The sequence below is a fragment of the Periplaneta americana genome, chromosome 2 (genome assembly GCF_040183065.1).
Source record: "Periplaneta americana isolate PAMFEO1 chromosome 2, P.americana_PAMFEO1_priV1, whole genome shotgun sequence".
Lineage (NCBI taxonomy): Eukaryota > Metazoa > Arthropoda > Insecta > Blattodea > Blattidae > Periplaneta > Periplaneta americana.
The window spans coordinates 193,928,654-193,954,808 of record NC_091118.1 but is presented as its reverse complement, the minus strand read 5'-3'; the positions used below and the strand labels follow the sequence as shown (position 1 = coordinate 193,954,808).

Below are 26,155 nucleotides of genomic sequence, written 5' to 3'. Positions count from 1 at the left end.
TTCATCAGTTGACCTATACAGTATACTATTCAATTTACAGTACATACAATTCATCAGTTATGCTAAACAAAAAAATACAATACTCGTACATAGTAAACAGATTAAGTCAATATAAAAACATATTTTAGTTGAGCTATATAAAATTGTACATGTCATTTAAGTAGAATAATTCAATTCACAAGCATAAACAATTCATCAATTGTGTAGAAGGTATGAGTATGTAGAAATTTGGTTAATTCTTTTCTGAACCTTTTCTCGTTGTTCTTCAAATCTTTAAGATAATTAGGCAGTGCATTGAAGACTGTTATACATGAATAGCGAACTCCTTTTTTAAAACAGCTTAGACTAACAGAGGGTAGATGAAGATCTGATTTATGTCTTGTATTAAAATGATGAATGTCTTGATTAGTACTGAATTTATCTTGGTTCTTAATATACAGCATCATTAGGGAAAGAATGTATTCACAAGGTAAAGTCAAGATTTCTAAGTTTCGGAAAATATTTTTACATGAGGTCCTTTTATGCACACCGGCCATTATTCTTATAGCTTTCTTTTGTAAAACAAAAACGTGTTTAGCTTCAGACGAGTTACCCCAGAATATTAATCCATATTTCATTACAGAGTGAAAATATGCAAAGTATGACATTTTAAGTAAGTTTATATCACCAATAGTAGATAAGGATCTTAATGCATAACAGGCAGAGCTCAATTTATGAGTAATACATTCTATATGCGTTTTCCAGTTCAAGTAATTATCCAATTCTAAACCAAGAAACTTTGTGCTTATAGATTCTTTGAGATGAGTTCCATTTAATCGAATACTGTAGGAAACCTGAGCACTATTGTGTGTACTAAATTTGACTGCACTGGTTTTATCAACATTAAGTGCTAGTTTATTTGCATGGAACCATTCATTCATTAGATTCAACACTGTATTAGAAGCGTTTATAAAATGATCGTATTGTTTGCTTGAAATAATTACACTTGTATCATCTGCAAATAAAATTACATGGGATGAATTGTTTATGGTCAAGGCTAAATCATTAATATAAACTACAAACAACAATGGAGCTAAAATTGACCCCTGCGGAACACCATGTTTAATATTTCTAAATTCTGAATAAGTAACTTTATGACTATTTGGTACATTTATTTCTACTTTTTGTTTTCTATTTGATAAGTACGATGTAAACCAACCCAACATCTCATCTTTAATACCATAAAACTTCAATTTTTTTACTAATATACTATGGTCTACACAATCAAATGCTTTAGCCAAGTCACAAAAAATCCCACCTACATGTAGTTTCGAATTTAATGAATTTAGTATTTCATCCACCAAACTAAAAGCAGCATTCTCTGTCGATTTTTGTTTTCTAAATCCAAACTGTTCTAAAATTAATATATTGTTGGACTCCAGGTAATGATATAATCTATTATACATAACTTTCTCAAACACTTTTGAAAATGTTGTTAATAATGATATGGGTCTGTAATTAGCAATAGTACATTTATCTCCCTTTTTGTATATTGGTTTTACTATTGAATATTTGAGTCTTTCTGGAAAAATACCACATTGCATTGACAAATTGCATAGATAGCTTAACGGAGGGGATAATATTTCAGAACAAGCTTTCAGAACTTTACTTGGAATTTCATCATATCCAGAGGAATATTTTGTTTTTAGTTGTTTTATCACATGCATGATTTCTGCTGCGGTAGTGGGAATAAATTTGAGACCTAAAAACTCAGTGTTAAATGCATGAGTTAGGTAACCAAGTGCAGCATCTTCTGCACAATCTTGAATGTTTAAGTTCTGAATAATATTTATATAGAAGTCGTTAAAATGATTTGCAATTGATTTTGGGTTATCTATTTTACTATCATTGATTTTAATGCAAGTAATATTTTCACTCTTTGAATATCGATTAGTTTCATTTTTAATAATATCCCAAATAGTTTTAATCTTATTATCTGAATTTTGTATTTTTTCATTCAGATACATTTTCTTTGCATCTTTTATAACTTTTGTCAAAGTTTTACAGTAATTCTTGTAGTAATTAAGAACATGAGGATCATCACTATTCCTACTCATTAAATATAGATTCCTTTTTCTAGCACATGATATTTTAATTCCCTGAGTTATCCACATGTTTTTACTTTTACATTTTTTCACCACCTTGACTGGAAAACATTCATTGAAATAATTCGTAAATGTAGTGAAAAATGCATTAAATTTAGTATTAATGTCAATGGTATCGGTACTATATACATTTTCCCAAGATTCATTTTGTAGACATGTATTTAAATGATGAAGAGATTCAGCATTTATAATCCTTTTTTTTATTTTTAGATTAACACTTTGGAATTTTTCACTCATATTGAAAACACTTAGAATTTGTGCATCGTGATCAGACAGGCCATTGACTAATGGTACTGTTGAATAGGAATTCAATCTACTTTTATCTATAAATATATTATCAATGGCAGTACTACTTCCAGCTTGTGTTCTGGTTGGAAAACTTACTGTGTGACTAAGATTATAAGTTTCAAGAAGTGAGTTTAATTTTCTTTTACGTGAGCTTTCTGATAGATAATCTATGTTTATGTCACCACAGATTACAAATTCGGTATGTGGTTTATAAAGTCTTTTCAATAATGAATCTAAGTTAGTTGTAAATTTCTTATAACCTCCCATTGGCGCCCTATAAACACATAAGATAATTAAATTTGATATCTCATAACCAATTTGTATTCCACAGATTTCAATATCTTGTTCAAGGCAAAAATCAGATATATCAATTTTACTAAATAATAGATCCTCTCTGATAAAAATACAGGCACCCCCTTTTTGGAAGACATGTCTACAGAAATGAGAACCTAATACATATCCATGTAAAGACAGTTGTAGTATTTCCTGTTGCTTCATATGATGTTCAGTTATACATAATATCTGAGGTTTATGCTTTTGAGTTGCTAAAGAAGTGATCAATTCATCAGTTTTTTGTTTTAATCCCCTAATATTTTGATGAAAAATAGTGAAGTTACTGTGTTCATTACTAGAAACATCAGAGCATTTACAATTTAGTTGAACTTGTTTCAAACACCTTACTGGTGGGAGGTTTAACCTAAAAAAGGAGAAGCCCTAGCATTAACTAACACAATTGTTTGAATTTTCTAAGGCAGACGCCAGTATGCTTGTTTTATTTATGCCACGAAAGATATTTTTATAGAGTATACAATTTTTCTTTTATTTCTTTCCATTTGCAGCTATAATGTCATAATAAAATAATGATAAAGTAATGGCATAATGCATTCATGAACCTGATGTTCATTAGGCCTACTAAAACAGTCATAAAAGAAACAGCAGCAATTATATTTTCTCTCTATCTTAAAAACAAAAACAAAAAACAAAAAAACAAAAAACAAAAAACAAAAAAAAAACATAAAAAACCACTGGGTGCTGTTCGAACGCACGTCTTAACGAATACCAGCCCGGAATGCTACCATTACGTTAAAAGTGTAACACGTAGAATACTTTAATTATAACTGTATGTAACAGGCATCGTGGAACAACATGTAACATCACCTGTCTCCTATTTGTAGCGGAGGTACCCGAAGGGAACTTAGTATCTAGAGAGCGGCCACTTTTTCCTTTGACAGCTGTACAATCATTAGAAGGGGATGGAATTTTGAATCCTGTAATGCAGGTATATTTATTTACTATTGGCGACACTGATTGTTATCTTCGCCATCAAATCATATGCAGTAATAACTAAAGAAGCCACACTTACACGAACACATTATCGATTACTAGGGTTCGGTATATTTGAACACCAATGTACCAATATCGTAATACTTAATGCTTCGGATGATAGAGTGAAGAATTATTATTAATACCATGGTATAGAGTCATAGACACTTAATTTTTCAGTAATAGAAAACAGAAAAAAAGTGGTAGAGAGTACTTTTATAAATTTCTCCTTCAGTATTATTAGGCCACATAAGACGTAGAAAATAAAAACGTCGTTTTTGTCGTGTTTCGCCTTCAGGTTTGTGATCCGGACTTAACTCGATGTGTGAAACAGTGTGGCCTTGTGGAGCCAATAAAATGATTAGAACATGATTGCTGGGTTGTAAAGAGGCGTCTATGATTAGCATTCTTTACACTCAAACCCATGTGCCCATTATATCACATGTTCGGCAGCAAGTATTTTTTGAAAAGCAGAGTTTCTCAAACCGTAGTACAACCTGGAGAAAAAGGAAGTGTAGTATTCTTGCAGCGTTGCATTTTCGTAATTTTTGTTGACAGATTTTATACAAGAATTTGTACTCTTTCTCCTCAAGATTACACCATACTATTCATTATTCTGCTGGGGGATCATCGTGCTAACCACACGATACCTCCATTCTGGTTGGATCATCCACCTCTGCTTCGGCATATGGACGCGAGGCCACCAGTCGGCTGGTCGGATTATTATTATTATTATTATTATTATTATTATTATTATTATTCTGTTTACATTTATTTTTCAACTTTGCTCTATAACAACGTTTTTCAACCTTTTTCAAGACGTGACACATTAAAAGCGCAATTTAAAGTTCCGCTAAAGTCTTGAATATGTCATTAGGAAATCAGACTTCAGATGCATACAAACAATTGAAAGGTTCAGAACCATAGTGGGCCAAGCGCCATTTACTAAAACCGTTGAAAATAAATGTTAAAATGAAGTTATTACCATAATTCAATGGAAACATATAGCAAGTAATATAAAGTATACACATTAAAACTAAATTATATGTCAATCTTCATTAAACTATGGCATTCACTTAACTTTAACCCTTGCTTTCTCCTTTTTTAATAAATGGCGCTTGGCCCACTATGGCTCTGAACCCTTCAATTGTCCTTACTCTGACACATATCGTTAAGAGAGAAAATAGATGTAAATATCAGCCAGAACCTCAGTCGGAGGTATGAGATCATTAGGAAAGATCAAAGCAATAACGAAAGCAGTAACCATTATGCATGCAGCTGGCTAGAGACTATCAAAATGTTTGACATTTCATTACAAAATATGCGCCCTGAATTTACGAAAAGTAGAGCAAATAATTCAGACTTATTTTGTATACAAGAACGAAGATAGCGTAGCACATTACGTGAAAGACCTTAGCTATCGTTTCAAGCTTTATGAAGATGCGTAGCTGCAATGAAATTAGTAAAATTGTACATTATAATCAAAGGAAATCTATTTTTTTACTTCATGGAATAATGTATTTTTGTATGTAGGCCCACATTAATATTATAATACACTTTTTTATCAATGGCCTTACTCAAAATAGACATTATACTCGTAGCTATTGGACATCCCACAATTACCAATTTCTTTTGTAGACTTTAGGAATAATGGACATTCATTTAGTTCGACTTCTTTGTCGTGAATCTATTTCGTGGACATTTAAGTAGCAGACAAATATTTATTTATTTATTTATTTACTCCGGTGGACTTAAGGTGATGTGCTACTAAAACTATTAGAATTTTGACAAATTTTATCATGTTTTTATTTTCGCGCTAAATCTGTATGATCTCGTTAAAATTTTATTTCAGTATCTTAATTGTAAACATACTTTCATATAATTAGTAGAAGCTGTGTTAATGTACGAGTTATGTATAATCAAAACTTTAAATTTAATTATCTCAAAAAATAAATTTTATGCGTTTTCAACCACAATTACTCATTTTATTTCTCAGTGGTTAGGGGGTTAGGTACAGCTTACAGCAGTAAAATTTTGGAAATATTCAACATTTTTTTTCCTCCATTTCTGTATCTTATACAATAATGAAAATTAGTATGTGTAAAACACTGTCCTTTTGCTGTATATAAAAAAATATTTTTACAATTAAAAAAAAATTATTTACATTTTTTTTTCTTCAAAATTCAGTTCACTGTGCAGTGATGAAGCGTTTCCCACACAACTCAAAAACTATCCAACATTCTGTGATGAAATTTTTTGTGTGTATTTATGCATGTCATATCTATAATATGATGTACGATCACTTCTCTACCTTTGATAGATTGTCTGATAAAAATAAATTCATTTAAAAAATGGTCAAATATCAGTATTTTCTTCTAACACAAAATAAAAAAAAAATATTATTTATTAAGGAATGTAGTTGAAAGAGCATGATATTGTAAACATGAGTTTCAGCACTAAAATAAAAGAGAGAAAACATGAAAAAGTTAACAAGTTTATGAATTATGAGGGAAACGCTTCACCACTGCACAGTGAACTGCCAACATTTCGAATTTCGAAAAAAAAAAAAAAATATATATATATATTTTTTTTTAAATCGTAAAAATATTTTTTCATATAGCAGAAGGACAGTATTTTACACATACCAATTTTCATTATTGTACAAGATACTGTAATGGAGGAAAAAATGCTGAATATTTCCAAACATTTTACTACTGTAAGCTGTACCTGACCCCTTAAACTTGTCACATTTATTCATTAATATCTGTGTTGTGAAATGGAGCATTTGATTGGCTGTATTCATTATAGTTTTAATACTAGAGAATTATACGTAAAGCAGTATTTTTTTATCAATGTTTAAACATGAAGAAATTATATATATATTTTTTTATAAATGGACACATTAGAGTAGGGCATTAATAATGCTCCATTGCACAATATGCAGTGTTACCTTTAAGAAAAAATGAAATAAAAAAGAACAAAATAAGGTCATCTTTTTAAAAAGTGTTTATGAGAAAAAAATTGAAATTTACAATGTGTAATTATGATATTGATATGCATATTGAAGAAAAATTTCAAATCTCTAGGTCAAAAATGATGGATTTTAGAAATTTCAGTGACGCATCGCCTTAAGGCCATGAGGCCTGCTCATCCACACCACCAGAAAATAATTATAATGGACATTACCAAGTGGACATCGTGTCTCAGTTTCGCGAGGAAAACGTAGTTGCTCATGTGGTGTTGCGTGCGCGGTTGTTTTTGTTGCTGTCCTCTTAGCACTGCCAACTTTAGAAACCGCAATTATTACATTGTCGAAGATTTGTTAGTTTTGTTACTACTTTTCCTACAATATATTTATACAATAAATTACATAATCGAAATTAAACATTATTTACTAAATCTTTAAAACAAAGTACGGTTAATCAATTATATTATGTGCTCCAAATGTTATGTAATACACAACCTAAGACGAATCTTATATAAATATACGTCCACACCTGTGGAGTAACGGTTAGCGCGTCTGACCGCGAAACCAGGTGGCCCAGGTTCGAATCCCGGTCGGGGCAAGTTACCTGGTTGAGGTTTTTCCGGAGTTTTCCCTCAACCCAATATGAGCAAAGGCTGGGTAACTATCGGTACTTGACCCCGGACTTATTTCACCGGCATTATTACCATCTCATTCAGACGCTAAATAACTTAAGCTGTTGATACAGCGTCGTAAAATAACCTACTACTATATAAATATACTGTAGTTACACCTGTCTGACTTGAACCATATGAAATCAACCGTATAAACGGAATCACTATATTGTAAAATTAATCTGATAAAATCAGATAGAATTTTATCTAATGTAGATGAATTGGAATTCATCTAATCAGTATGGTCTAAATAAAATAAAATAATCTGATGAAATTATAATGAAATCAATCTTATCTAATTATAGTCTAATATATTCCAAATATAAGAAAATTAAAACTAATGGAATCAATCTGATCTAATTAAAATGAAATCTACTTTAATCTGTAACTAATAAAACAGGCCTTACCGAAATTTAATCTAGGCTAATATAAATTTAACCAAATCAAGATAATGATATCTATAATAAATTTAAATAAAATATAATCAGTATAAACGACTTAATTTAAATTCAAACGAAATGAAATCATTCTTACTTGAATTTAAACTAATCAAAATATAACGAAATGTTATTATTATTATTATTATTATTATTATTATTATTATTATTATTATTATTATTATTATTATTATTATCATCATCATCATCGTATTATCTCAAAACTACGTCTCATGGACTTGATCCACTTTAGCTCTGAACGCCTCATGTAATGGAATTAAACAAATCGAAATCTACTCGTACTTCAACCTCATGATTCTAAATAAAACATAATTTTTTTTTTGTAATGGCGGATACTTGACTTTTTGTCATTAACCCATATAAAGCCACTTGTATAGACTAATTTACCGACAAGTCGTTGCCCAGGATGCGTTATTGAAGGCTGGAGATGAGATGAGATGAGATGATATGATATGATATGATATGATATGATATGATATGATATGATATGAGATGAGATGAGATGAGATGAGATGAGATGAGATGAGATGAGATGAGATGAGATGAGATGAGATGAGATGAGATGAGATGAGGAACCGGAGCTCCCGGAGAAAACTCCCGTGTCACCTGGATCACGGACTTGCTGAACACAAATTATAAATCGGAAGTACACCGGAGATCGAACCCGGTCCATAGGTTTATAAATCCAGCGCTCTAGCTACTGGACCACTGTGTCGGCCTTCGAATTTAGATATAGTCCTATTAAATCAGTGCTATCGAAATGTAATATTGTCTAAATGTAGGGCCCAATAGGTCAGTTACCTAAATCTGAACTAATGGGTATGTAACAAAATATAGCTACTCGTATTTTTGTTTTAAATATCTTGTGTAATTAGATTTTTTAGTTTTCTTCAGTTACCTTCTAATTTAGAAGCAAAAAAAAAAAACTGGTGAGAAAATATCTTATAAACAAGGAGGAGGGAGAATATGGTAAAACCATTTCTTGGTCTTTGTAAATTTTTTTCATTCTCGGGCTCTTTAACCCGTCTCGTTCTCACTTTAATGACGATTACGAGCCAAAATTTTATTTTATTTTTATTTTATTTTATTTTAAATCCACCACCAACAGAAGCAGGCTTCCAATTACAGGTGGCTTACATAGATATATACACAAAATACATAATAAGAGAGAAAAAACAACAAAACAAACAACACAAACGAAAGAAAGAAAATACATAGTAGTAATAGATGCTAGAATATAATATTACAGTTAATATAGTGCCAAATGTCAATATAATGATGCAAAATTATTTAAAAACTAGAGCAAAAACATTACAATACACTTCTTCATAATTTAAATATCTAAGGAAATACAATTCTTTTTAATATTGTATGAAAATTTTCAATTATTAAACTGAAATCCAATTGAGAATCACAGTTTAAAGACAGAGAGTTGTAAGTATTACACATAACAAACAATGGAGAGTTCTCGAAGAAAACAGTTCTAGGAATAGGAATAATAAAAGGTTGCCTATGACGTAATTCTGCTCTTTTTACATTGAACTGAAGGAATTTAAGAAAATCACAGTTATTCAATATACCGTTAACAGTCTTATAGAGTAAAATTTGGCTATTTATTAATCGTCGAGATTTTGAAGTTTTATAATTAAACTAGCCTTACCCGTGCGCTCCGCTGCACGCGTTAGAAATAAATATGAAGTAATTGCATAATTAAAATAGGACGTTTGATCCAGGGAACATTCGTGTTTGATAGAAGGACAAATCGTTTATTATGTTACTTAATTTAAACTGTATTACAAAAATCAAAATGCGATCATTTTTGATCCAGAGACCACTCATTTGGTCATAAAAATTATTTTAGGAAATACAGGAAACGAATGTACAGAATAGCCTATCAAGTTTTCTGCGCATAAGAAACTATTTTAATCTTACCTGTCCTCGATTCACTCAGAAGTTACTGTAATAACATTATAGCATTATGTTCATCTAGAGAAACTACACTTTCCAATGGTGAATAAATAATTAATTATACAAATCAGTTAATTTAGCTTCCAATATTACTTCATACAAACACAAACATTCTCAGTAGGCTATTTTTCATAGCTTTCGATTGTTGTTGTCCAAGGCCCCTTATGGACGAAGTCATTTGTTTTTTATTTCATTACACCGCCTTAGATGGCGTTGTAATTGTAATTTTGAAACTCATTTATCTCATTAAATATTAGTTCTATAAAAATTTTGCATAGACTAAAACTTATCGGAAATTATTTTTAAAGAAACTTTTGTTATGTAATATTTTTCGTGAAAATTAATAATAAGGGAGATATTTCGATTCATTATATTCAAGCCCCCTTATAACCCCCCTTTTAAATAAAATATTGTGAATGCCATATAGCCTAAATTCTAAGTTACAACGAACTTAATTTATATTCCAATTTTCATATAAATCGGTTCAGCCATTATCGCGTGAAAAGGTAACAAACAGACAGACATGCAAACAAAAATTTAAAAAAAGCTATATTCGGTTTCAGGGCGGTTAATTATATATGTTATGATCAATTATTTTTGGAAAATCGAAAATTACCAGAAAAATTTCGGCTACCGATTTATTATTAGTATAGATTCAAAAAGTAACTGATTATATGAAATTTGCTTGTCATAAGACGACACGTGATGTTTTTTAAAATATAAATAACGTAAAAATCTTTTCTGTAGCCTTTCTATTTGCATCTGATGGGACTGGAACTGAGGTGACCATATTACAGACGCATTCTCTAGCTTACTTCTAACTAGAGTTTTATATAAAGTATCAATAGTATTTATATTTTTTAATTCTTTTGTATTTCTGATTATAAATCCTAATTTTCTATATGCATCAATTACCACGTGATTTAAGTGCATTTTAAAACATAAGTTGTGTGTAAGACATTCACGAGTAGAAAGTTCGTGATCATCAAGCGTCAATGCCAGAAACAGGCAAAGGGACGTGCATCGATTGTTGTAAGGGGTAGAGTCGAATCTTGAATATCATGCCTGAAACTTGATCCAGATTATCTGACTGAAACCGAATACTGTATCATGCGAGACGTAGCCGAGGATTTTTAATAAATTATTTCTAAAAATCCAAACAAGTTTTGAGAAGGTAATCTCTTCACACTGAAATTATGGGGTGTCGAATTGTTACTGAATGGTCACAGTGAAATTACGTTACATTTTTCCATTGTGCTTCATGCTACAAATGATGAATCGTGATATCCGTTGCATAATTACAATATGTTGGCAGCACTGGTTCTCATTGCTTGCAGGGAAAGTGGTGTGTAGCTTTCACTTCTCGTGTACTAGTCTCAGACCTTTTCTTTCACAAGATTCTTAACTTTCTCGCTAGGCGGCGCTGTGTACTTGTGAGTGTTCCACTGACTGTGCAGAATACTGCGTCAGGTCTTCAACTTAGCAAAGCGTCATTAAATTGCACATAATAATAATAATAATAATAATAATAATAATAATAATAATACTTCCCCTTTTAATGTTTCATGAGTGACATGAAGTATAATGCCGTTTTATGTTACACAACCGTTTCCTCGTAATACTTGTGAACAAAACATACATTTAATATTCTCATCATATTGGCAGCAAAAAAATGCGTCCTCCCATCCTACTTGAAACTTCCGTTTTTGTATGTTAAATGTTATGTTTTATTTAATGACGCTCGCAACTGCAGAGGTTATATGAGCGTCGCCGGATGTGCCGGAATTTTGTCCCGCAGGAGTTCTTTTACATGCCAGTAAATCTACTGACATGAGCCTGTCGCATTTAAGCACACTTAAATGCCATCGACCTGGCCCGGGATCGAAGCCGCAACCTTGGACATAGAAGGCTAGCGCTATACCAACTCGCCAACCAGAGCTACTCGTTTTTGTAGAGGTACATGGTTTCGAGAGAGACATTGCAACGATACGCCACTCACAGGTCAGAGACAAATACAAATGGAACGGAGTTGGACTCCAGTGAGTGAGAGGGTGGGGGTTGGGGGAGGTAGGAAGCAAGAGAAATGCATAGCTTTCATTGCGAGCCACGATGTGCTCGCGAGTCACATTTTCGCCAGGGCTGCTGTAGACCATCGTCTTGTCTCGTCATAATCTCGCCGCTGCACGTTCTTATTACTGCCTGTGCAGTTTGTGATGTTCATTGTCACGGATTCACATTTGCGTCCACGTCACGAATATGAATTCATCATCTGCGTGAAATCCCCTTGTCTCGAGTTCTTGGAAATGTGTTTCAGATTTGGTCACCGTACTGTGAACGTCTTCGTACTAAATTGATGTCGACTTTAGCCTGGACTTGTTCCAAACGTGTTGCATTTGGCATCCCTATATATGTTGAGATTTTTGCTAATAAATACTGTATACAGCTTTTAGTCTAGCCGTCTTTTTTCTTCTTGAGAAATTTTAGCAGTAAATAGGCGAGGATTTATATGCTCTAAAAACTGCCAAAATACGCATGCAACTATGCATTAAAAAGTTTACAAATATGCAAAAAAAAATTAAAAAAAAAAAGAAGCTGACTATGGAACGCTTTAATGCACTTTTAATGAGAGCTTCAGATAGCTTCTAGCTGTAAATTATCTCTTAAAAAAAAACTCTCATAGTCATAACCAGGCTTCGAGACTTTGGACCCGATACAATAAGTTTACTGTGCTTATACTATAGGTTGCTGACTAGCTGCAGGTACTGAAAGATAGAGATGTGTTGAGGTAACAACGTTGCTGTTTAGAATAGAGTACAGTAGTATGGGGAAACGTAAACATAAGTACATTCTCAAAGTAAATATACATTACACTATGACAATGTCAAAATAATGTGAAAAGCATCTATTCTCCTGTCTTTTATAAGCATTTGTGTTTAATTATACGCAGTGTTAATGGTGGAAATAAACATGTAGCAATTTTAATTTCTTCATTTATCCTATCGTATTGGTCGTCGTTAAGAAGTGTAGTTACAGTACAGAATTGCAATGTACTACAAAATACATTTTCAGTGTCTCAAACGTAAATCTTTTTCGGTTATCTGCCAAACACAGTTTGTACTATGAAAACATGCGCTCTACGTCGCATGACGAAAAAAAAACCTAACGTCATTGCAGTCGCTAAGAGACGGTCCTTCATTCTCGGGTGACTCTATGCCCACTAATTTGCTGTTTATATTACACAATGATCCATATCCGTTATTTTTATATAAAATTGATTTCCACTTCTATTTTACACGTTCAGTAACTGGTGTACTTGGTGTCTCATTTATTATCAATGTCATTTCCTCAACTAATTTGAGGGCTTCCGGCATCTCTTGCTCTTACTTTTCTAACCGTGTAATAGTTTCAGACACAGTTTGAAAATAGGTGTGTGTGAAAACCAAATTATTCGTCAGAACCTTCAAATCCAGAGCGTTTTCCTTTGCGTATTTGTTGGCATTCATTCTACAGTACCCCCACCCACTGTACGCTTTACCACTATACTCAGTGCGCCGTTATGCGGATTTCCCACTGAACTGCTCTATCGGGTCCGAAGTCTCGAAGCCTGGTCATAACAAACATCAAATTGATGCAGCTATTTTTGTCGTACTTTAAATGTCAATAAACTTTAAGGTTTTTTTTAACAAATGCTTTTTTCAGTTAATAGAAGCCTGTACATTGAAAATGAACGTTCATCATCATATATGGTTGCCAATGTTTTTTAAACAAAAGTTTGCTTTTGACAATTTAGTCAGTAGTATCCCTAAAATACGCTACTAAATATTTTACTCAAAACATTTTTTTTTCGAAACTTCGGTAAAAACGAGCAAAATTATATTAAATTTTTTGTCTCAGACATCTTAAAGATTAGGCCTAACTCCCAGACATAAATTATTGACATGACTTACGATTCACCCTGTATGAATTCCAAGTTGTGACCCGATGAATATAATAAACAGTTCTTGCGTATTGTGTGATGTAAGCAAACAAACGTCATATTTAAGTGCGCATATATCTTGCCAATGTTACAAACGTAACATTGCATAACTTCATTTGTTTTTAGCCTGTTTTGTTCTACTTTGCGATTAAAATTAAGATAAAACGGGGAGGGAAGTAAAGTTATAGGTCTCATATCGTAGATTTACGGCACGTAAAAGCACCCAGTTCCTGATAGAGGGCTCGAGACAAAATATTTCGGTCATTTCTCACCCACGTTGAATTTAGAGCAATAAAAACTTCTGCGGCTAAAACCGACGTAAAAAATAAAATATCTCTTGTACTCTTGTCCACCGCTGTGGAGTAGCGGTTAGTATGCCTGACCATGAAACGAGCGGGCCCGGGTTCAAATCCTGGTTGGGACAAATTACCTAGTTGAGTTTTTTCCGAGGTTTTCCCTCAACCATCTGAAGAAGATATGCTAGGATACTTTGGCGTTAGACCTCGGACTCATTTCGCCATCATAATTATTACACTTCCCCTCTTTCATCATTCTCTCCTTTTTTTTTTCTTTTTAGTTTTCGGCCGCCACCGAACTTGGACCCCGTGGATATGTGGTCATTAGTTGCTAATGATAGTGCTATGTACGTTGGACTCTCCCCTTGGGATCATGATATGATAGTTCGTGAGATCGAGGTTGAGGGACCGTGGTGAGGCCTATGCAGAAAGGTAAAAGAATTGTGCAGGCTGTAGGGGGAGTTCGAGGGCGGCCTGCAGGGGGAACTGTAGCGGGCATTACGGCATCCACATCATTCCATCCCAGGTAGTACAATGAGCCCATCCAAGCGGTCTACGTGCGAGGGCATTCCGCATCCTGTGCGCCTCCCCTTAATGGAGGACGAATGGAATATACTTGTAATCGTTGACTTCCACATGAGCTACAGCGCAAAACGTTAATTGAAAATTATTCTATAAATTTTTACATCTTTACTTACGTATTTGTCCACACCTGTGGAGTAACGGTCAGCGCGTCTGGCCGCGAAACCAGGTGGCCCGGGTTCGAATACCGGTCGGGGCAAGTTGCCTGGTTGAGGTTTCTTCCGGGGTTTTCCCTCAACCCAATACGAGCAAATGCTAGGTAACTTTCAGTGCTGGACCCCGGACTCATTTCACCGGCATTATCACCTTCATTTCATTCAGACGCTAAATAACCTAGATGTTGATACAGCGTCGTAAAAGAACCAAATAAAAAAATACGTATTTACTATTCCAGGTTATGGCTCGAAGATATTAAAAAGTTTTACATCCGGTCGAATTTAAGAATAATACGTATATGCAAATGTACAATTCCAAAAAAAAATGACCCCAGTCTTGATGGGAGTCTACATTATGAAGGTAATAGTGTTCTGCAATGTTCGGTCATGAGAGAGGCAACCAAGACAGTTTCATTTTTTTCGACCGATCGAGTTGGCTCATACGTATCACATGGGACTCGCATTCGAGAGGTCCGTGGTTCGATTCCCGGATCGACCAACCTGACTGTGGTTTTTCCGTGGTTTTCCACAGCTATTTAGGCAATTGGTGGGTTGGAATTTTCATTGCCACGGTCCATTTTCCCTTCCCCTCCCGTGTAGAAAAAGAATTTAGATTTTCATATCATATCATTCATCTTTCTCATCTCATTCAAAGTCATATTCAGGTTAAGACGCATGTCTTCATCCGCTTACGGGAGAGGGCGTCCTCTCTGCAATCGTTCCTGAGTTCCCAGCCTTCCTCAATATCTCTGCCAGGATTCATTCCTTAACCTTAACTTGGCAAAGCTTCATTTCTCACACTAGTTTATTAAACCTTGTCGGACCGTAAAGAAAAGAACTGTCTCAATGTCCATATTTTTATATGTTGTACAATATTATAGTATTGTGAAATTTTAATTTTCCTACCATTTTTTTTCTGTTGTTCTATTAAAATTATAGCATATAGCCTATTGACCTGTTGTATCCTACAGGATACTTTGTCAATTTAAGAGTTAAGAGCACTTCCAAGGGCGCTTCGACACCTTGGAAGCAAGGTTTAAGCCACAGTTACATTTGTCGCATTTTGCTACTCGACTTCTAAAAATGCAACAAACTTTAAATGTGAATGTGCAAAAATGCGACGACCACATTGGACTTCAGAAACGAAGATGGTAATGGAGAAAATGAAATCAGAGATGTGTTTGAACTAATCTGAATTTAAATGAAATGCTAATGGCATGGACAATGTTCAAAACGGTATTGAGCAATAGATGTTTAGGAATTGATTTCAAAGAGTTGGTGTAATTCATGTAAGTTAAGTGAACAATTACTTCTAATTGATTTATATAATTCCATCGCATACTGTAAATTGTGAGCGAGGATTTAGTTGCACGAATCTTGTAAAAGCTGGAATTAGAAACCGCCTTTCAGTAAAAAGAGTTAGCACTCTGCTAACAATAAATCTTCAAGGGTCTACTAGTAAAGAATTTCAATGTTTAGAGTGCCCATAAAATAACGTATTTTAATGTGATGTAAATTCAGCAGTAATTGATTCTAAACGTACCTACGCCTAATGATTTACTTACATAAGTATATCTAGAATGTGATAAGATCGATTGAAAGTAATAAAATTCCAAGAAACAAATTACATTAACTTTTTGTTTCTGGATACTTTATTAATTTTGTCGTTCTGCACAATTATTTATAATATTGCACAAGCATTTCGCAATTTGCACAAATATAATTTTTCCTTTCTGCATTTTTGTGACATTTATTTTCTAGCTTAAACCCTGCTTGGAAGGGCCGTTGGAATGGATCCTGTGCTGTTTGGTCATCTTGGCGATATGAACTTAGAGCGGGGGAGGGTAGGAGACCCCCATTGGGTGAGCGGATGAGGAGTTACATGCGGGCGGTGGGCTGGTACACCCTCATCCTCATTCATCCCATACACTTCGGGGTGCACAATAGGCCTCAGCGGTTAGCATGTCTGGCCGCAAAACCAGGTGGTCCGGGTTCGATTCCCGGTCGGGGCAAGGTACCTGGTTGAGGTTTTTTCCGGGGTTTTCCCTCACCCCATTACGAGCAAATGCTGGGTAACAATCGGTGCTGGACCCCGGACTCATTTCACCGGCATTATCACCTTCATCTCATTCAGACGCTAAATAACCTAAGCTGTTGATAAAGCGTCGTAAAATAACCTACTAAAATAAAATAAAATAAAATAGGACTCAGTATGGCCGACGTGCAAAGGGTCGTCCTAACCCGCCCGTAGCCACCGTGACCTAACCTAACCTAACCTAACCTACAATGAAAGAGTAATGGAACGGAGAAAAACTCTCGCCGGCGCCAGGATTTGAACCCGGGTTTTCAGCTCTACGTGCTGATGCTTTATCCACTAAGCCACACCGGATACAACTCCGACGCCGGTTAGAATCGTCTCAGATTAAGCTCCAACTCTTGGGTTCCCTCTAGTGGCCGCCCTCTGCACTACGTCATAAATGTCTATGAACGCAGGACCGAAGTCCACACATGTGCTGAGGTGCACTCGATATGAGTGACTAGTTGGCCGGGATCCGACGGAATAAGCGCCGTCTTAAATCACGAAGTGATTTACGCATATCATATATATCATCGTATGATGACGCAGAATATCTGCATGGAAATATCATATGTACTTCGGTACATTAAAATAATATATATGATATGCGTAAATCACTTCGTGATTTAAGACGGCGCTTATTCCGTCGGATCCCGGCCAACTAGTCACTCATATCGAGTGCACCTCAGCACATGTGTGGACTTCGGTCCTGCGTTCATAGACATCTATGACGTAGTGCAGAGGGCGGCCACTAGAGGGAACCCAAGAGTTGGAGCTTAATCTGAGACGATTCTAACCGGCGTCGGAGTTGTATCCGGTGTGGCTTAGTGGATAAAGCATCAGCACATAGAGCTGAAAACCCGGGTTCAAATCCCGGTGCCGGCGAGAGTTTTTCTCCGTTCTATTACTCTTTCATCGTATGATGACGCAGAATATCTGCATGGAAATATCATATGTACTTCGGTGCATTAAAATAATATATAACCTAACCTAGTTTCATTTCATATCAAAAACCAATCGCAAGATCTGTGCTGAAATCCTTAAGCGATTAAAACGTGAAGGGGTGGGAGTGGAGGACGGTGAATATTTTTATAACAAGGTGGAACAAATAGGACAGGCCTTCTTTTGCAGAGCGAACATCACCGAATATCGAACTTCCCCATACTCGACGAACTTGAACCGAACATTGCGCCTATAAAGGCTAATTCACACGGGGATAGTTTACAGGAGTCAAGTGCTTGGAGCAAGTCGGCTTTCCTTCAACTTTCCCCGTGTGATATGGTCGAGACAGTCAAGTTGTGACTTGGCGGTCAAGCAGTTTGAGTTGAGCACCCGTCAACTTTTGTGTCCACTTTCCCGTCACGTGACCAACTTGACTCCACCACTTCCCTCGTGTGAATGCGAACTTGTAGCAACTTGGCAAGTAGAAAGTTTGTAGTTTTAGGCCTATTGTCGAAGTAAATTAATAATTATTAATAATGAGCGCCCCTAAGTGGAATTCCAACGTTATCATAAAGTTTTTGGAAGTGTATAAGAAGTATGAACTTCTATGGAATATACGTGACAAAGAATACCTCAATAAAAACAAGCGGGAATTATTATTCCAGAAACTAGTCAGTGAACTCATGGAACAAGGTTTCGAAAACATAGACGTAGAAGTGGTTCGAAAAAAGTTGAAAACCCTTAAAACAGGACTCATTCCGAGATGTTTCCTGTATTCTGCAGGATCTTCTTCAGCTAATTCTTTCAACAAGGTATTAGATGCACCGTGCATAATTCTATTACGAATCCATTTTTTAACCCATGTTCTCTTTTCCTTTTCTTCAAGAATATTTTGTAATTAATACAATAACAAGGCGCCAATTAGCTGCACACATGCATGAATATCTGCTGGTGGCATCTTCAGTTTCACCAAATTAAAAATGCCAGTTCACTATTGATTTTTATTAACTACTAGCTGTACCCGTGCGCTCCGCTGCACTTATTAGAAATAAATATAAAGTAATTACATAATTAAAATAGGGCATTTGATCCAGAGAACATTCGTGTTTGATAGAAGAATAAATCGTTTAATATGGTACTTAATTTAAATTGTATTTAAATAATTAAAATGCTATCATTTTGGTCCAGAGAGCACTCATTTGGTGCAAATATAATTCGTTTAACATTTTTCTAAATTAGTCTTGAATGCATCCTTTAATAAATCACTCCAAATTAATACAGTTGATTGTGTACGAAGATCATTTTTATGTTAACCTTACTGTGCATAACTTAAATAGTGATGCAGCAAATAATACACTCTACTATATATAACTTAATTATATTTCTTCCTTTCGAAAATGTAAGAATTCACGATCTCCTATGCACTACTGCCATAGAATGAATAAATTTGTTTTTCTTCCTACTAAAAAATTTAATATTTTGCACATAGAAGTTACGGAACAACGACACTATAATCTGAGGCGGCGGTGGAAATGTATTGTATTGTTATTTTAAAACTCTTGTATATCCTTAAATATCAGTCCTATCAAAATTTTGCCTGCAATAAAACTTATCGGAAATCATTTTTAAAGAAACTTTTGTTATGTAACATTTTTCACAAAAATCAATAATAAGCGAGATATTTCGGTTTATTTAATTCAGGCCCCCTTATAACCCCTCTTTTGAATAAAGTATTTTGAATGCTATATAGCTTAACATCTAAATTACAATGAACTTAATTTATATCCAATTTTCATCGAAATCCGTTCAGCCATTATCGCGTGAAAAGATAACAAACATCCAGACAGACTTAAATATCAGTCCTATCAAAATTTTGTCTGGGATAAAACTTATCGGAAATAATTTTTAAAGAAACTTTTGTTATGTAACATTTTTCACAAAAATCAATAATAAGCGAGATATTTCGGTTTAATTCAGGCCCCCTTATAACCCCCCTTTTAAATAAAGTATTTTGAATGCTATGTAGCCTAAAATCAAAGTTGCAACGAACTTAATTTATGTTCCAATTTTCATCGAAATCCGTTTAGCCATTATCGCGTGAAAAGGTAACAAACATCCAGACAGACAGACAAACAAAAATTTCAAAAAAGCGATTTTCGGTTTCAGGATGATTAATTATATATGTTAACAGCAATTATTTTTGGAAAAGCGAAAATTACCAGAAAAATTTCGCTTACTGATTTATTATTAGCATAGATAACAGAATACAAGAATTCAAACACCACTACGAATACCACATTCAGCGCGCGCTTTTTTTTCAAGCATGGTTTCAAGTTTATAGCTTGTGTGTATGTATTAATCAACCTATATTATATTTGTATTCTATAATTTTGAAATATATATTAGTCCTACTTTTCACGTGCGATATTATTCTTCTCTAGTGTTAATATGAGATTATATAATTCTATTGCCGCTGTAATTATATTTTAGTTCCTATTTTATTTTACTTATTTATTATTATTATTATTATTATTATTTTATTTTATTTTTTTTATTTTAATATTATATCTGAACTACGACCGAGCACGAGCGCTGCTCATTCGGTCTCAAATTTTGTTAATACTACTGTATCTTCTTTTTATATTGCTTCTATTATTTTATGTCTATTTCTCTTGTTTGTTTTGTAATTATATTCTTCTTTATTCTGTATATTTAAATTTAAATAAAAAAAAATTTTAATGTCTCCGTGTGATCACAAATATAGCATCAAGTTTAGAGACTTCAAGCACTTGACTCCTGTAAACTATCCCCGTGTGACTCGGGTTTAATGGGAGACGCTAAGTATAGGCAACAAGTTTCGCACGACTGTTCGCGGTAGCATATATACAGGCGCTCTTGTTTACGGCACACGCACAATGAAACTAAGTAAAATTAAGCATACCATTTTTTCTCTGGAACTGTATGTATAAGGAAGGAGATAGCTCACATGAACACTGCGAACATTGAGTGAAAGCCGTCAGTTGCTCTGTGACTTTGTATCCTGTGATATGACTCACGAACATACTGTAAATTGACCTTCTACCCGGCGGTACATCTGTTCAGCTGATAAAAGCAGGCACAGATGATTTAACTGCTCTGTTTAGTTCTGCCATGTCACGTGTGTGAAGAAAGACTGATTATCAAATCCAGCAATCTCCACATTCTTGTTGTTTCTGCATAATTTATCATTTCCTTTATCTGTGAGAAATTTCGTCGGCTCCACACTTCCGTGGCAAATTCTGTTTAGTTTGACAAAGACACACTATGGCAGTGGCGTAGACGGGTGGGGACTAACTGGGCTGAAGGCTCCCTTGCCACTTTTAAGATTTTAAAGACATATTTGAAAATTGTATTAGATTTAAACCATGAAGAAACAATGCACCACTAGCGTTGCGAATGCGACACTGAAAGAAAAAATACTGTTTGATTGTTTCTGCCGATAATGACCGATATTTAGAATAAACAATTCTTCATATTTCTGCTGACATGTTGTTTTAAATTCGTCAATGATCTCCAAAGAAATTATGAAACTACAGTTCTCAACAGTGTTGCCATGTGCAGGAATTTGTCTCAGCGTAGAAATTTTTCACACGAAAAGGGATGTAAGGATTTTTAAAAAATAATTGCAAAAATGTAGGGATTCATAGTTCTTTTTTACCTGTTTATTACTGATGGACAATATATTAATAATAATAATAATAATAATAATAATAATAATAATAATAATGGCTTTATTCAACCTGGCAGAGTTAAGGCCGTAAGGCCTTCTCTTACACTCAACCAGGATTAAAACTTGCTTACACAGTTGAACATAAAACTGGCTCGGAATTAAGTAATTACATACTGATACAATTTAGATACATAATGAGATCAAAAGAGGTAGTTACATAAAATTTACCTCATAAAATAAAAATAAACATAGTGGAATACATATTAATGTTGTTAGAATCAAATACGAATCACATAAAAAAAGAAGTCGATAATTCAATAAAAAATGTACACAGTAAAAATAAAAATAAACACATTAGTATACATACTAGTATTAGATTACAATTAAGTAGGATTTACATAATTAAACCAGAAGCCGACAATTGAATAAAATGTACACAAAAAATAGATTAGTAATAAAAAACAACACAGTGGGATACATATTGGCGTTAAGTGATAATTATTCTCTGAACAGAACAAGCAGCCAAACATACTGGGAAACTCCAAGTTTCGTGATCCGAAATAGCTGATGGTCTATTGCCCCGTGGATACAGTCGTCTTCATTCTTGACTTTTACGTTCAAGAGATGAAATAAGCATTCGTGGGTTCACCAGCCATTTAGGAATCTCTTCCTCTCTGTTACTCATAATCATATAATCACACAAGAGTTTCTCTGCTTCTTTATTCACAGAGTCAGTTACAGACTACAGTCATTTTATACCATTTCAGAATTCATTTTTTACTTTAATTTGTTAATTAGGGATTCAAATGAAATGAACAGTCTTATTCACGCTTTTGCCAAATTTTTGCCCCGCCAAAAAATTTCCAGTTATTTAAAATAACAATTTTGAAATTTTGGAAACAAATTGAGAAATTTCAAAATTTTAATTCTCAATTCATGTTTCAAAATATAGTAAAAGTTTCTGAAATTACCTTTCTCTGCCACACTCTGTTTCAGTTGAACTCGTACTTTCTATGGCGTCTGACATTAAAACTATAAATAAAGAACTAAATTATTGACAGACACTGTTTCATCGCTTGTAATATAAAACTAGACATGTGCAACATGAAAAAGGTGTGATATGACTGTCCTGTAGCACAAGAAATACTTACATTATAATTATAATGAAAGCATGTACAAGCGAGACAAAAGAAAAGACGAAATTATATTGGACTTAAAGCTGGTCCACAATAAACCGGGAACGGAAACAACGAGAACGGAAAAATTGTTAAAATAATTTATTTAAATGTGAGCATTCACAATTAACGAAAAGCTTACCGGAGCCCGAGAACGGGAACGTGAGAGCGGTTGTGTACGACTCTTAACTTCGACTAATCTATACTAATAATAAATCTGTAGCCGAAATTTTTCTGGTAATTTTCGATTTTCCAAAAATAATTGGTCCTAACATATATAATTAACCACCCTGAAACCGAAAATCGCATTTTTGAAATTTTTGTTTGTATGTCTGTCTGTATGTTTGTTACCTTTTCACGCGATAATGGCTGAACCGATTTATATGAAAATTGGAATATAAATTAAGTTCGTTATAACTTAGATTTTAGGCTATATGGCATTCAAAATACTTTATTTAAAAGGGGGGGTTATAAGGGGGCCTGAATTAAATAAATCGAAATATCTCGCTTATTATTGGTTTTTGTGAAAAATGTTACACAATTTTTTTTTTTAAATGATTTCCGATAAGTTTTATTCTTTACAAAATTTTGATAGGACTGATATTTAATGAGATAAATGAGTTTTAAAATTAAAATAACGCCATCTAAAACGGTGCAATAAAATAACAAATGACTTCGTCTTTATGGGGCCTTGGACAACAACAATCGAAAAAGGAGCCTTGGACAGCAACAATCGAAAGCTATTAAACATAGCCTACAGACAATGTTTCTGTGTATGTATGAAGTAATATCGAAAGCTAAATTAACCGATTTGTATAATTAATTATTATTTCATCATTGGAAAGTGTAGTTTCTCTATATGGACATAATGCTATAATGTTATTACAGTAACGTCTGAGTAAATCGAGGACAGGTAAGATTAAAATAGCTTCTTATGCACAGAAAATTTGATAGGCTATTTTGTACATTCGTTTTCTGTATTTCTTAAAATAATATTTATGTACACTCATTTTAATCTCAGAGAATTAACGAAGAACGAGAGTGTATTGATTTAGTATGCAGTAATAGTACGTTAGCTTAGCAATCCATTATTTTATAATTCAAATTTTAACTATGCTCAATTGAATCGTGTTAAAATACATAAAATATATATGCAATAAATGCAATGCAAAAAAAATTGGGTAATGAGCGAAGCAGATTATCTTGCGCTGTTGTAAAAGTTGTTCTCTGGATCAAACGTCCTATTTTAATTATGTAATTACTTTATATTTATTTCTAACAGGTGCAGCGGAGCGCACGGGTACGGCTAGTAGAAATAAAAAAGTATTACCGGTACTTCAATGTTTTTTTTTTACGTCCAGAGTCTCTTTATACTTTGTCCCAATTTATCGTAATATGGACTTCGGTTGCGTAGCGACGAACCTTGAAGATTCGTAACAATGGAAAAGGTAGGCACGTTATCACTTCGTACAGGGACGAAGGTTAACCCGCGAGGCGCACGCGAGGTAGAAGCGCTGCGGCCTCCTCCGCGATCAGTGCCAGACGAGTCGTTGAAGCGTGTGGTCGTGCAGTGTTGCTTCTCTGATACAGCCATGAAGCTGGAAGGTGGTGCAGGTGGTGACGATGATACTTACAGTGGACTTCTTGCCGACAGGAAGGGGTCGGTGAAGGTGACCATCACACCCTGCCAGCCCAAGCAGCTCACACATCTTCCGAAAAGGCAGCCTGTGGACATCGGCTTCAGTGACCTCACGTACACAGTCTCCGAGGGCAGGAAGAAAAGTGAGTACCCATTTTACTTACCAGTTATCCATGGTTTCTACAACTAGTGACTTTTTCTGTCGTTAATTCAGTGTCCCTCACCTTCGCTTAAACGCAAACAACGTTTCCTGTAATGTTAAAATGTTACTTCCGTTCTGTTTTGTCCTGCAAAGTCGATGTTCGAGATACAAAAGAGAAAAAATGTGACGTTTTGGCATGGAAAGTTTGTGACGTTACTTTTGGTACCATGGAAACAGAAGTGTAAACGGTTTTCCACGCGGTCCGCCCTCGCTCCATTCTCTGTTTAATGTGATATTGTGGTAGCTATTACGTTACGTCCATTTTTTGCTTTTATATGCTATTGTATTACGTCCATTTTCTGCTTTCCCGTTCAAAATTCTCTAAAGTTCCTACAATGGGACGACGAAACTCGGAGTGAGACAAGTTGCTAAGAGGCTTGGAGCTCACGTATTCAATACTTTTGAACCCCAGACTCAATTGTAAGGACGTTTTTTCGCGTACCTTTTAAATGTTTCTGCTACCATTCCCCCCCCCCCCAATGACATTTACATGAAAATGTAAGCTGTGTAGGTTATGCATACGGTTTTTCTTCTAAGAATTAGATACTGTGTTTGTAGAAAATTTAGCAGATATAGTAACTAAGGTACAGTTGTTGTCCAAAGAAGGAATATAGAATACTCGTCCACAGTACACTTTTAGCATGTACAGCTTCATTATTGTAGCACAAATTCTAGGAACATAAAATATAGCATAATAAAACGTTTTGAACACAGAATAGAGGTGAGGATGTTACTGTTGTGACAATTTGAATTACATTTCATCCGCCCAAAAGTTATGTCTTCTTTTCGTACATTAAAATAAAACATGCTACAAAGGGCGCCTATTGAATACATAAAATGGAAGTAGGCCCTACGTCATTGGTGAATAAAATAGCCCTCCTTTAGCAACTAAGGTATTCTGCACGACGTGGACACATGCGACTGTAGCTAAGTAACAGGAGACCAAGGACTGTAACAAAGTTAGAGTGAGTAGATGGAGGGGATACTAGCTATCAGAAGACTGAGACTGTGACAGATTTTGAGTAGATTTAATGATTTAATAAGTGACAGGAGGTTGAGAACTGTGACAAATTTTGAGGTTAGGTGAGAGGATAAGTGACAGGAGTCTGAGGACTGTGACAAATTTTGAGTGGATTTGATGAGGGGATAGATAAGTGACAGGAGGTTGAGAACTGTGACAAATTTTGAGTGGATTCGATGAGGGAATAGATAAGTGACAGGACGTTGAGGACTGTGACAAATTTTGAGTGGATTTGGTGAGGGGATAGATAAGTGACAGGAGGTTGAGGACTGTGACAAATTTTGAGTGGATTTGATGAGGGGATAGATAAGTGACGGGAGGTTGAGGACTGTGACAAATTTTGAGTGGATTTGATGAGGGGATAGATAAGTGACAGGAGGTTGAGAACTGTGACAAATTTTGAGTGGATTCGATGAGGGGATAGATAAGTGACAGGACGTTGAGGACTGTGACAAATTTTGAGTGGATTTGGTGAGGGGATAGATAAGTGACAGGAGGTTGAGGACTGTGACAAATTTTGAGTGGATTTGATGAGGGGATAGATAAGTGACAGGAGGTTGA

The 26,155-nt window shown here is 34.6% G+C and overlaps 1 protein-coding gene across 2 annotated transcripts in view; it reads left to right on the top strand.

Annotated features, from left to right (window-relative positions):
• The window catches only part of LOC138694987 (ATP-binding cassette sub-family G member 4-like), a 173,418-nt gene that overhangs the window by 43,527 nt on the left and 103,736 nt on the right, over window positions 1-26,155 (top strand). Inside the window, exon 2 of one of the 2 annotated variants that reach the window (XM_069819232.1) lies at window positions 24,387-24,514. In XM_069819232.1, coding sequence (XP_069675333.1) covers window positions 24,387-24,514 — 128 coding nt within the window. Of the gene's footprint in view, window positions 1-24,156; window positions 24,515-26,155 lie in introns of those variants that run through there. The other variant, XM_069819231.1, reaches the window with a different exon arrangement.